General features: G+C 39.3%; 1 protein-coding gene across 2 annotated transcripts in view; it reads left to right on the top strand.

Moving 5' to 3' along the window:
• The window catches only part of NEIL3 (nei like DNA glycosylase 3), a 40,960-nt gene that overhangs the window by 22,862 nt on the left and 3,894 nt on the right, over positions 1-14,204 (top strand). The window contains exons 7-8 of one of the 2 annotated variants that reach the window (XM_068532217.1): positions 8,354-8,523; positions 9,971-10,388. In XM_068532217.1, coding sequence (XP_068388318.1) covers positions 8,354-8,523; positions 9,971-10,388 — 588 coding nt within the window. Of the gene's footprint in view, positions 1-430; positions 3,537-8,353; positions 8,524-9,970; positions 10,389-14,204 lie in introns of those variants that run through there. The other variant, XM_068532216.1, reaches the window with a different exon arrangement.

The following is a 14,204-nucleotide window of genomic DNA, read 5'->3' as shown; positions in this document are numbered from 1 at the left end:
TAAAGGAGCTGAACTATATGTGATTACAAGCCAAAATAACCAGTACAGACATGAAGCACATAAAGTGCTACAAAAGTTTGGGGGATGTTAGAAGTTTATAGGTATACAAAAGGTTGGGAAAATCTCATAGAAAAAGTGTAATTTGAAGTTTATTTTAAAGAGATAGGGGGACGGGGTCAAGATGGCGTACTACGAGGATGCGGAATTTGCGGCCCCGCACAACTAGGGCGCCTACCAGGCACCGGTGGGAGACCACAGACACCTAAGGGGATGGGAGGAACCTCCAGTGACTGGTTGTTTCAATTATACTTTTATTTCTCTTAATGTATTTTTTATCATTCTAATTTTATTTTGTTTTTTATTCTTTGATATTGTACTGCTCCTTTTTTTCTTTCTTTCTTTCTTTTTTTTTTTAAACCACACCACGAAGCTTGCAAGATGTTGGTTCTCAGGCCAGAGGTCGGGACCAAGCTCCTGTGGTGGAAGCTCCGAGTCCAAACCACTGGACTAACAGAGAACCTCAGACCCCAGGGAATATTAATCAGAGTAAGGCCTCCCGGAGGTCCTCATCTCAGCACCAAGACCTGGATCTATCCAACTGCCTGCAAACTCCAGTGCTGGACGTCTCAGGCCAAACAACCAGTAAGACAGGAATACAGCACCACCTATCAAAAAGAGGAAACAAACAAACAAAAAAGATGAAACCACGGAAAAATATGTTACAGGTGAAGGAGCAAGGTAAGAACCTACAAGACCAAATAAATGAAGATGAAATAGGCAACCTAACTGAAAAAGAGTTCAGAGTATTGATAGTAAAGATGATCCGAAATCTGGGAGACAGAATAGATAAAATGCAAGAAACACTTACCAAGGATCTAGAAGAACTAAAGAGCAAACAAACAGAGATGAACAACACAATTACTGAAATTAAAAATATTCTAGAAGGAACCAGTAGCAGAATAACTGAGGCAGAAGAACAGATAAGTGAGCTGGAAGATAAAACGGTGGAAGTAACTGCCAGAGAGCAGAAAAGAAAAAACAATGAAAAGAATTGAGGACAGTCTCAAGAGACCTCTGGGACAACATTAAACGAACCAACATTCGAATTATAGCGGTCCCAGAAGAATAAGAGAAAAAAAGGGGGGGTTGAGAAAATATTTGAAGAGATTATAGTCGAAAACTTCCCTGACATGGGAAAGGAAATAGTCAATCAAGTCCAGGAAACACAGAGTGCCATACAGGATAAACCCAAAGAGAAACACACCGAGACACATATTAATGAAACTATCAAAAATTAAATACGAAGAAAAAAATATTGAAAGCAGCAAGGGAAAAGCAGCAAATAACATACAAACTATTAGAGCTAATCAATGAATTTGGTAGAGTAGCGGGATACAAAATTAATGCACAGAAATCTCTTGCATTCCTATACACTAATGATGAAAAATCTGAAAGAGAAATTAAGGAAACACTCCCATTTACCACTGCAACAGAAAGAATAAAATACCTAGGAATAAACCTACCTAAGGAGACAAAAGACCTGTATGCAGAAATCTACAAGACACTGATGAAAGTAATTAAAGACGACACAAACAGATGGAGAGATATACCATGTTCTTGGATTGGAAGAATCAGCACTGTGAAAATGACTCTACTACCCAAAGCAATCTACAGATTCAATGCAATCCCTATCAAATTACCAATGGCATTTTTCACAGAACTAGAACAAAAAACTTCACAATTTGCATGGAAACACAAAAGACCCCGAATAGCCAAAGCAATCTTGAGAAAGAAAAACAGAGCTGGAGGAATCAGGCTCCCTGACTTCAAACTGTACTACACAGCTACAGTAATCAAGACAGTATGGTACTGGCACAAAAACAGAAATACAGATCAATGGAACATTATAGAAAGCCCAGAGATAAACCCATGCACATATCGTCACCTTATGTTTGATAAAGGAGGCAAGAGTATACAAAGGAGAAAAGAAAGCCTCTTCAATAAGTGATGCTGGGAAAACTGGACAGCTACATGTAAAAGAATGAAATTAGAACACCTCCTAACAGCATACACAAAAATAAACTCAAAATGGATTAAAGACCTAAATGTAAGGCCAGACCCTATAAAATTCTCAGAGGAAAACATAGGCAGAACACTCTATGACATACATCACAGCAAGATCCTTTTTGACCCACCTCCTAGAGAAATGGAAATAAAAACAAAAATAAACGGGACCTAATGAAACTTAAAAGCTTTCTCACAGCAAAGGAAACCATAAACAAGACGAAAAAACAACCCTCAGAGTGGGAGAAAATATGTGCAAACGAAGCAACTGAGAAAGGATTAATCTCCAAAATTTACAAGCAGCTCATGCAGCTCAATATCAAAAAACAAACAACCCAATCCAAAATGGGCAGAAGACCTAAATAGACATTTCTCCAAAGAAGATATACAGATTGCCAACAAACACATGAAAGTATGCTCAATATCACTGATCATTAGAGAAATGCAAATCAAAACTACAATGAGGGGCTTCCCTGGTGGCGCAGTGGTTGAGAATCTGCCTGCCAATGCAGGGGACACGGGTTCGAGCCCTGGTCTGGGAAGATCCCACATGCCGGGGAGCAGCTGGGCCCGTGAGCCACAGCTACTGAGCCTGTGCGTCTGGAGCCTGTGCTCCGCAACAAGAGAGGCCCGCACACCGCGATGAGGAGTGACCCCCGCTTGCCGCAACTGGAGAAAGCCCTCGCACAGAAATGAAGACCCAACACAGCTAAAATAAATAAATAAATAAATTTATTAAAAAAAGCAAAACAAAAAAAACTACAGTGAGGTATCACCTCACACCAGTCAGAATGGCCATCATCAAAAAATCTACAAACCATAAATTCAGGAGAGGGTGTGGAGAAAAGGGAACCCTCTTGCACTGTTGGTGGGAATGTAAATTGATACAGCCACTATGGAGAGCAGTATGGAGGTTCCTTAACTAAAAATAGAACCTACCATATGTCCCAGCAATCCCACTACTGGGCATATACCCTGAGAAAATCATAATCAAAAAGAGTCATGTGCCACAATGTTCATTTCAGCTCTATTTACACTAGCCAGGACATGGAAGTAACCTAAGTGTCCATTGACAGATGAATGGATAAAGAAGATGTGGCACGTATACACAATGGAATAGTACTTGGCCATAAAAAGAAACGAAATTGAGTTATTTGTAGTGAGGTGGATGGACCTAGAGTCTGTCATACAGGGTGAAGTAAGTCAGAAAGAGAAAAACAGATACTGTATGCTAACACATATATATGGAATCTAAAAAAAAAAAAAAAAAAAAGCATGGTTCTGATGAACTTAGGGGCAGGACAGGAATAAAGATGCAGACGTAGAGAATGGACTTGAGGACACGGGGACGGGGAAGGGTAAGCTGGGATGAAGTGAGAGAGTAACATTGACATATACACAGTACCAAATGTAAAATGGATGGCTAGTGGGAAGCAGCCGCATAGCACCGGGAGATCAGCTCGGTGCTTTGTGACCACCTAGAGGGGTGGGATAGGGAGGGTGGGAGGGAGATGCAAGAGGGAGGGGATATGGGGATATATGTATGCGTATAGCTGATTCACTTTGTTATACAGCAGGAACTAACAAGTTTGTAAAGCAATTATACTCCAATAAAGATGTTTAAAAAAAAAAGAATTTTGGCTAAATGAGCAAACAGACATTATTTACTTGGAAAGAAGGAGCATTGCCACAAACCTTGAATCATTGATGATAACAGTGGCGGAGCCAAACGAAGTCTCCAAGTTTGTTAAATAGCAAAAGCTAGTTTTGCAGGTAGGATGGGATCAACTAGAAGGAATCAGTAGTAGTTCTGGAGATGGCTAATGTCTTACCTGAATCAGTAGTTTAAGGACTTTTTAATTGATTATAGCATAATTAGGATGGGAGATGAAGAAACAGACGTGAAACTTGTGTAATGGGCGAGAGATGGTTTCCGGTCCTGAGGTCAAGACACTGGAAATGGAGGAAAAAATAGGTACTTTAAGAAAATTTTAATGCCAGCAAGTATTGTGAGAGGTTTGCTATGGAGGATAAAGCAAAAAGTTCCAGGCCCAAAAACAGAAATTTTCACTTTATAGACGTGGGAAAAGATGGGTAGAATGGAAGAGATAAATTAAGTTTTGGATGTGTGGACTAGATAGTCCACATAGGGTGGGAAGGGGGTGGGAGATGATGGCTTGAGTGTTATTACCTGTGTTCTTAGTTGAAGTATTAAAGCAGGATCAGTTCACTGAAAAAGTATATAGAAAAGAACAAAGGAGGAGGGAGTTGCCATCTTGTCTGTGGAGAGCTCAGGGCCCTGGGATGGAGATGATGTGGTCCAGATCCCCATTATGTCTTCATAAATATATTTGCAGCTATCTTTTTTTTTTTCTCCTTGTTCCTGTGTTTCATTTTCTTCATCACCTTTCGTTATCAATTACTTTTCTCTAAGCCACACCATATCCCCTTTTTCTAAGCTTCCTCATCCCATTTTACTATCATAGAGATCTGAAATATGTTTAAATAATATGTTGTATTACACAGATTTGTGGGATTCTTATTTTTAATGTTATAGGTGTACATTTATTTGATCAAAAGTGTATAACACTGGATCTGGAAGATAGAGTACATTCAATATATATTTGTCTACTGAATAAGTGATTAATGTTCCATATGTATTTGTTTCCTGTGAATTGATAGCTTTTGAATTTTTAAAAAATTCTTCCAGATCATCAAGTAAACATGTTATTTATCATATAAATAAGATCATTGTCAATTCCAAAGGTTTTTTGAAACTAGGATTCAAAACCTCAAGGGTTCCCTGAAAGAGACTTGGGAGTTACTATGAGTTAGGGAGGCCGTGCTGTACTGGAAATGTCCTGGGCCCTGCATTCCCTTCTCCCTCCTGACCTAGTTCTGTTCTCTATATTGGCATCCAGCTCAAGACGCATTGCAAAATAAGTGTATACAAAATAAAACATTTGAAAACCAGTAATATCTGCCCCCCTCTTAGAGATTTCTGTAATTAAGTATATTCAATTCATTTTCTGGATGAGCATTTGAGCACTTTTTATATTGACTAAATTTTTTCACTTTAAAGTCATTTCAAATTAAATTGAAATATGAGAAGCCCAGTAGTAATGATCTAAATTCTTGTGTTCCTTCAGTCACTAAAAGTTTACTTCACCCCTTCCCGAAGTCCTCCCCAGATTTTCCAGTTTTCATTGATCACACCACACTTTGAATACCTATATACCAGTTATTGTTGGCTCTCCTTTATATACTAGCGTAATTTACATGTGTGAGTATTGTTTCCCTAAGGGGAAACTGCATTTTTCTTTGTTTTTTACTAGAGTCTTTATAGTTTTCTGTTTCACTTTTTCATTTCTGTACTATTTACTTTCTTTCTTAGGGTCTACTATATGCCAGGTACTGGGAAAACAAAGAGAAAACAGAATACAGTCACTCGAAGTGCTCAGGGTCTAATGTGGGGAGTAAATAGATCATTAGAACCCCCTTGATGGAAATGCTGCAAAAGGGCACATTTGTGCTAATGGCAATGGAGCTATAGTATGGATGAGGAAACCCTGAAATCCACCTGGGAAGAACAAAGAAACCTCTCTGGGGAGGTGAAGTTTGAGCTTAGCGTGGGAAGAAATAGGAACTCATCAAAGACAAGAGGCAGGAAAGGGATTTCCTGGAAGAGAACACAGCCCCTGACAAGGTGCCCGGGGAAACGCCCTGTGCATTCGGGGAGCTGCCGGAGAGGGGGATGTTTTGCTCCTGTACGAAGACGTATTTACGTCCCTAGAAACCGTCTAGTTTGGAAACGTGTTGAGGGTTGGTTGCCAGTTAATGAGAATTTAGTGTTGTCTGCAAACCAGTCCTTAAGGCCGACCTGACCTGGCAGAGAGTTTTCAGGGGGATGGAGCAATTACAGGGCATTTGGGAGACGTGAAGAAAATCTGTGATGGGTTAATCTTGACAGGATAGCCCTGTTTGGGGAAGAGAGTTTGATTACATAGTTGTCATGTTTAAAACCATAATTTACAAAGGATTCTTTTGACTACAACGAAAGATACCCAGTGCAAATTATCTTAAATTAAAATGGGGATTTCTGGGTCATGGAGCCAAAATCAATATTGGGGTGATTTCATAGCATCAATGGAAAAACTGTGAAAACCCACGTCTCAGGGGCTGGAACGCCTGAAGGTGACCTTGCCTGGGCTGTCCACAGATGGAACAAGTGGAAAGAATACAGGCAGGTCTAAGCTGCTTCCCGCTTAACCCTCTCATTTCAAGTCTCATGGTAGCAGATTCTCTCTGGTTTCAGCAGGAGAAACACATTCTGGGGGGCTTCTGGGAAATACTGTGGCTCCCCGACTAAGGGATCGGAGTAGACTGTGGCAATTGATTCAGTTGAAGTAGAATGTGGACAGATTGCTGGGCTTTACCCCCAGAGTGTGCGATTCACCGGTCTGGGGAGAGGCCTGAGCTGTATGACTAACAAGTTCCCACGTGGTGCTGGCGTAGCGGAGTCGCGGATGGGGGCAGGGGGTCCTGACTTATTTGTACCAGTTTCCCATGGCTGCCGTAACACATTACCACTAACCTGATAGCTTAAAGCAACAGAAGTTTATTCTCTCACGGTTCTGGATGCCAGAAGCTCAGCATCCGTTTCATTGGGCCAAAGTCAAGGTGTGGGCAGGTCTGTGCTCCCCCGGAGGCTCTAGGGGAGAATCCATTTCTTGCCTCTTCAAGCTTCGGGTGGCTGCCAGCGTTCTTCATTTCTGGCTACACGACTCCTCACATCTCTGCGTGTGCGGTCACATTGCCTTCTCCCCTTCTGTGTGTATCATATCTCCCTCTGCCTCTCTCTCATAAGGACACTTGGGTTTGGATTAAGAGATCACCCCGATAATCATCTCCCCATGTCAAGATCCTTAATGACATCTGCAAAGATCCTCTTTATAAAGTGACATTTACAGGTTCCTGGTTTTGTGACCTGCTATCTTTAGGAGGCCATCATTCAGCCTACTACAGACAGGTTAAGGTTGAAATTCCTGTTAAACGTCCAACTGGAGATTGGAAGGAATTTATTAGTAGGCGATTAAGAAATAGAGCAGTAAGGAGAGAATGCTTCCAAAGCTTCTTTATGTAACAACAAATATCCCCTCATGGTTAATGAAATTTATAGGATAGAAGATGAAAGTGGTTAAAAGTTGGAGCACATTGAAAATCTGAAGGTTATTTAAATGGTGTTTACTTAATTATGAGTCAATGTATGATGCTGCCTCTCAGAGTAAGTTATTAGAGGGCAGGGATTAGGTCAAGTAAATTCTATAGAAGGTCTGCTGTTCCATAGGAGTAAGAAATATTTTTTGAAATTTATTTTATCTAAGTATAGTTGATTTACAGGGATAAGAAATATTGAATGGCATTAAAAGTCAAGGTAAGTAAAGATAAAAAAACCATAATGAGGTGTGTCTTACTTTCAGATTTTCTTATGCTATTTATGATTTTTCCACACAAGTCTGAATTTTAAACCTGTTATAATTATGCGTAGGAGCAAAATGTTACAGAAGACAAGGGCTACCTTTGAAAGTCAAAGAACTCATGTTCTGAAACGTAAGGTACAAAGCCTTTCCTGAAAGAGCTTTTTTTCAGTATTAATGTTTGGAATCATGAAAGGAATCCATGACACTGCATTGGCTGCTGAGGCACGTGATGTGCTCTGTAGGCCCAGAGCCATGTGCTGAAGAGCAGGACTGTATCAGAGCTTTAGAAAGGCGTTTCCTGTAAGAGTAGAGTCAATTAGGAATTCCGTCATTATAGATTATAGATCAGGTGATTTAGTGCCCAGTAGATACTGAGGAATTCCAGAGGCACACGAAGTAAGTGTGAAACTTTTCTCATCTTAAGTTCAGTGCTCTCATTTCTACATGACTTTTTTCCTCCCTAATTTGAATAAAGATATTTTAGTTTTGCTTTGGGAAGAGTCCCACTTACTTAAAAAACTAGTTGAGGAATGCTCCCTAGTGGTTATGTCAAATATTTTTAGTTAGTTTAAAAAGCACACACACACAACTCTTTGACTCTAAAACTTTTGTTATTTCTGGCTTTAAAAGCAATCAGCAGGGCCCAAGTAAAAACATTTTATTCCCAGAGAGATAGAACTTCTAAGCAATGGTAAACATGTAGCATTTGGGTATTAATGGTTCTGTAATTGTTTCTAAGATACCCAGAATGTATAAGACCAAGACAATAATGAAAGTGTTAGTGATTAACTTTAGAAGTTCTCTTATAGCAGGCTGCCAGCTAGAAATACTACAGTCAGTTGGCCATCTAGCAGAGGGGGTCATCTTACGGACTCGGTGGCCCGGAAGTCTGAAGAGCAGTGGACATGTGAGGTCTGTACGCTAATAAATCAGCCGTCTTCTAGAGCATGTGATGCTTGCCTGACTTCAAGGCCTGCGGGTAAGACTGAATTTTGATTCCGAGTTCCTTCCATTTCAAAGAGGGTTAATTATACAAAGTCAGGTACATATCTTGTTCCATCTTGATATTTCATAATGAAGTAAAATGCTCTCTTTCCGGAAGGTTTAAAGGAATTGCCAGCCTTTGCATGTGAACCGTGCTGACATTCTGTTGAGCACTTTTTTTTTAACGGGGGGGAAAACACGCTTGTGCTAAAAGAGTATGTGCCATTGTGTCTCAAAAAACTGAGATGATCACATCTGTTCTCTACTGTTTCTAATGAATTATTCAATAAAGCTTTGTTTTATGCAGATTTCAGCAACTTTTGAGTTTGTTATTCAGTCCAAGTGTTTCAAAAATTGAAAGGGAGGATTTCTGTAAGAATATCTTTGCAGGTGGAAGAGAAAAATGCTGAATTTTTTCTCTTCTTTATCCCTCCTACCCCTTGTTATTAAAATCTTTACCCAGACAATTGTACTGATTTCATTGAAATCCTTCAGAATAACTCTTTATAGCTCACAATTTCATGCGTTCAGAGGATGTAGAACCTCAGAGGAAACCTGTGATTAAGAACCATCTCATTGATGCAGCTTCTATTGTGTTCTCAAAGTGTTCTTTTTTTCTTCAATTAGAGAGGAGAAAGTTCATTCTTGACTTCTGGACCCCCCATTGTGTGAGCTGTCATATTGTGTTTTGTTCGCTGGGCCAGAAATGCAGGCATCACCCCTTATACAGCTTTGCTGGTAGCAGAAGGGACTGTGTCTCCTATTTCTGTCCCTCCCTCTGCAGTATCATTCAACAGAGAGCCCTCAGAAAACCCCAGTCTTAGGTTTCCACATTTATTCTGACATTCTGAAATGCCTTTACACATCTTAATTATTTTCTTGTTATTTTTTTCTGAGTATGAAAGGCAGATAACTGCAATTTAGAATAAATTACAGATTCCAAAATCCTAGGATGCTTTTTTGAAACATATTTAATAAATGTAAATCTTTGTAATTCATCTTTACTTAATTTTAATAGGCCTTTCACTTGGTCTTGTCATTCACAGAAGCATTCCTGATAATCTAGATATAGGCTCTAACTGCTGATCTAAAGCTTTGTGGGGTGTCACCCCTTATTTACACTGCTTTAATATTTGGCCTAATAGCAACAAAATTGATAGCTCAGTAACCTTTAAATGCTTAAACATAACATAAAGCACAACAAGTAGAAATCTTTATTAAACCCATCTCTGAGTCCCTGGAAATTTTGCACTTCATATGGTACTTTATTTCCTAATCTGAAGGTGGTTAATTCTGAATTGCTCAAGCTAACTTTGTATTATTAGTTCTATACATGAGGTCACTGTAATAAATGAACTAAATGTTTTAATCAAATGAGAAGATGTTTCAAACAGTCAATGTATTTATAGGAATAATGCAGAATTACTGGTCTCTCCTTCCAGATTCGGTACCCAAGAATGAAGAAAATCCTATTGCCTTTAACAGTTTAGTGAAATACCCTTGTAATAGCTTTGGAAAACCAAGGACGGAAGTGAAGATCAACAGGAAAACTGCATTTGGAACTGCAACCCTTGTTTTGACGGATTTCAGCAATAAATCCAGTGCTTTGGAAAGAGAAGAAAGCCAAAACCAGATACTAGATGGGGAATTTCTAAACCATCCTACTAACGTTTGTTTTAGTGATACAGTGCACCCCTCCAAGGAGAGAACAAACTATAGAACTCAACTATCTAACAAAGTAAACATATCATCTGTGGTCTGCTCTCCGTCTAAATTATTTAGTCCAGCATATAAAAAATTTAAAACAACCCACTACTCATCACGGGATCTCAAAAGTGGCAACCCTGGATTATCTAACAGGTATGATGCTTCTGACCTTGCTCTTTAAGGTATTTGCTTAAGTTTTAAGATTGCAGAAAGATCATCCATTGCTGAGGAAGCTGAATTGATCTTGGAAATGTCAGTCAAACCCTGAAAGACTATTACAGTAATTTGCATCCCTTGCCTCCTCTAGCTTATAATATTAGAGAAGGGAAGGGAATGAAAAACAGAATTTCCTCCATCTGTAGAAAGTTTTGTTTTGCTTTTCTCTGACTGTAACCATATACATGCTTAATACAGAATGTTTGGAAAATATTGGAAAGTATAAAGAATAATGATTAAATCCCCCTTAATCTTACCGGTTAGCAGTCTCCACTGTTAGCAGTTTTGTTTAAGCTTTTCTTCCAATGAAAGATAGTTCTTCTAGAAGGGAAACTATCATTCATAACGTTTAGTAAATGTCTTCTGTTCTAAAGAGAGGGATCTGAGATATTTTTAGTGACATTTCTGCTAAAGAAAGTGACTGTATTTCAAACAGCCAGGGGGCAGGGAGGGTGGTCTTTGTTTCAACCAAAAAGGCTCAGAGAGCGTGAGTACTACTTTTGGACCTGAAATTAAAAAGTTGGAATTCCAATTAATGAATGCTACCAGATCAGATATGTTTTATGAGACTACCAGCTACACATTCAGGAGAAGGACCCCCCCCCACCCCCGCCACCAGTTGCTGTCACCAGAGATAGAGAAATTTTCATAAACAATGTCATCCTTGTTCCTTAATGATTATTGGCAGATCCTGGAACTATTCTTCCCCAACCTTGTTTAATTTCTTTATCTGGGGCTCCTATCACACCTGATATTATGCCTCTGTCAGGGAGACAGATCTCTCCACAATTTTCTTTTCCTTCAGAAAGCAGACACTGTATATCCAGCATCTTTAAATGAAAGGAAGACTATTTTAAATGGAGTGAAGGTGAGTTTTCTTCCCCTGTGCCTTTTCTTGCCAACGGGGGATGAGAAGAGGAAGAGTTGCTGTGGATGGGATCTAAAATAATCTCAGGAGGGATTCTGACTTCCAACTTCTCATCTGATGAGCTATGTCTTTGCTGATGGAAAGATTCTTTGGGCAGTGAGATCAAAGACCACCATTGCACAAACCTAGACCGACCTCTGGGAATCCTTTAATAACAGAATTCTGAGACGGTTTTTGGTCAATAGATGCTTTAATCTCGAGTTTCTTGTACTGACTCTTAATTTTACCATCAGTTAATCTTGATCATTTATCCTTGGCTGATTTTTGTTGTTGTTGTTGTTCATAATCATTTATAATAACTGGTTTGACTTTTGTCCATAATACTCACAAAATATAGACATTTGAGTTAAGCTATGGAGGGCAAACTTTTAACTGACTTGATCAGTACACCACCTTTTCACTGAACACTAATTAATGTGTCATGACGAAAGTTCATGAAGAAGCTAGTTAAGAGTGTCTGACTTGGGAGGCTACGCCGTAGGAAAATCATTTTTGAACAGCCTTTTCTGTTGTGTAGCTTAAGTGGAAAGAAGCAGATGTGATCATTTAAAAATATTGTGGCTTTTGTTGTACTCAAATGAAGTATCTTGGCATATTTTTATTTCCTTAGTGCTTTGTAGAAAATCTCAGACAATTTAACTAATGAATTATGGATTTAAAAAAACATTAATGTAACCTTAAATTTTAAAGATTTCTTCATAAGCCATCAGTAATAGGGTCATATGATTAATCACAGCACACAGCTTTACTTAGAAACACTGCAGCGTGCGTATGTGTTGAATATAAGAACCCCAGGAATGAGACTCCAAAATCAATCAACATCAACTAGCAGAATAAATGTCAAGTGATGAAATACATTCACCCAGCAGCCCTGCTGCACCCAGCTACTTTACAAGGAATAAATTGCAAATTACTGTCATTTATTTCATTTTTCTCCTTGTCTGGCTGCTACAGTGTTCATCTTGCGGACAAGATGCCCAGCAGAAGCTCACAACATAATAGGGTTAAAGCAGGTGGTCCACTCAGAGAATTCAAAGCCAGCTCATTGTTTCTTTAATAATCGTATGCTAATTAATTTGCCTTTTGTTCTCTTAATTACTGCTCTCATCACCACATGATACGTGCTATGTTGATGGGGCATATTTTCAGATTGGTCTTTAGATAGACTTGAATTTTATCCAGCTACTGGATTATAAATTAGATCATTGAACCAATTTTTAAGCAGTTAAGAATGACTGTTAGACAGTTTTAAGTCTTTGATCCAATTATTGTAAATGCAGAGCAAAACACAGTGATACCGCTTCAAAGAAGCATAATGTGTTTTGGGTTGAAGTTTTTCCTGAGCTGATGCAAAGGTTCACGTAGATGAGTGAAATGAAACAAATAAAATCACTAACATTTTCTCAGGTCTGCCGCCATCAGGGTTGCCAAATTCTACCTCTAATCACCAGTGAAGCCCTCACCTCTCATTCATGCTTCTGGTTCACCTTTTGGTGTTTTCAGTCCCCAAGGATATCAGAACCACCTGGGACCATCCAGGATGAGTCATTTAACCTCTGTTTGTTTGTTACGATCCTTGAAATACTGCTGAACTACAAAATCTACATTCAGTGAGACTGATCAGTTCAATGTTTTTATTATAATGAATCACCCTATCTGTAAAATAAGTTAAACCATGATAAATTGATCACTGAAAAAATACCCGTTTTAAAAATTACAAACCTGTGCTTGGTAATGTCTTCCTTCTTTTTTTTTTTTTTTTTTTTTTTTTAAATTAATTAATTAATTAATTTATGGCTGTGTTGGGTCTTCGTTTCCGTGCGAGGGCTTTCTCCAGTTGCGGCAGGCGGGGGCCACTCTTCATCGCGGTGCGTGGGCCCCTCACTATCACCGCCTCTCTTGTTGCGGAGCACAGGCTCCAGACGCGCAGGCTCAGCAATTGTGGCTCACGGGCCCAGTTGCTCCACGGCATGTGGGATCCTCCCAGACCAGGGCTCGAACCCGTGTCCCCTGCATTGGCAGGCAGACTCTCAACCGCTGCGCCACCAGGGAAACCCTGTCTTCCTTCTTGATAATAGTTTTTATCTGATCTCTGTTCAGTGTTACTTGAACAATGCTTATTGAACATGTTCAGTGTTTATTTATTAATAAGTATTTATTAAGAACCTATTATACATTAAGCATTACTCTTGGTTCTAATGACGACCTCTACCTCAGCAAACTACAGCCAGCAGGGCGAAAGTCAGCCCACCCCCTGTTTTTATAAATAAAGTTTTATTGGGACACATCCCATTCCAATTGGTTTACATATTCCCTCTGGCTGCTTCTCATGCTAAAACAGCAGATTTGAGTATTTTGCAACAGAGACCATAAGACCCACAAGCCTAAACGTATGTCCCTTCTGAAAAAGATTTTCCAACCCTGATCTATTATATTGACCATTTATAATCCAGTATTAGTATTCAAAATGATGGTCCTAGTTATCAAAATAAGTTAAACTATCCCATATGCTAAGTTTACCCAAGAAGATGCTCTGCTACATTTTCGGAAGTTTTTAAAGTAATGATTGAAACAAAGAGGAACCAAGGTGTCCTCAACTAATCAGAACATTTAATTACCCTGGATAATGTTTGCTATCATAAAATTAAGATTCCCTGTACATCTTTAGAGCTGGTGTGTTCACAGATGGCATCAGTGTCTTGGTTACATTAACTCAGTGCTTCAGTACTTAATGCGTATACGAATCACCTGGGCGTCCTGTTAACATGCAGGTGCTGATTCTGCCAGCGAGCTGGAGTAGGGGAGGGTAACTCCGTGCTTGTGAG

The sequence above is a fragment of the Eschrichtius robustus genome, chromosome 21, assembly GCF_028021215.1.
Source record: "Eschrichtius robustus isolate mEscRob2 chromosome 21, mEscRob2.pri, whole genome shotgun sequence".
Taxonomy (NCBI): Eukaryota; Metazoa; Chordata; class Mammalia; order Artiodactyla; family Eschrichtiidae; genus Eschrichtius; species Eschrichtius robustus.
This window is presented reverse-complemented; position numbering and strand designations above follow the sequence as displayed.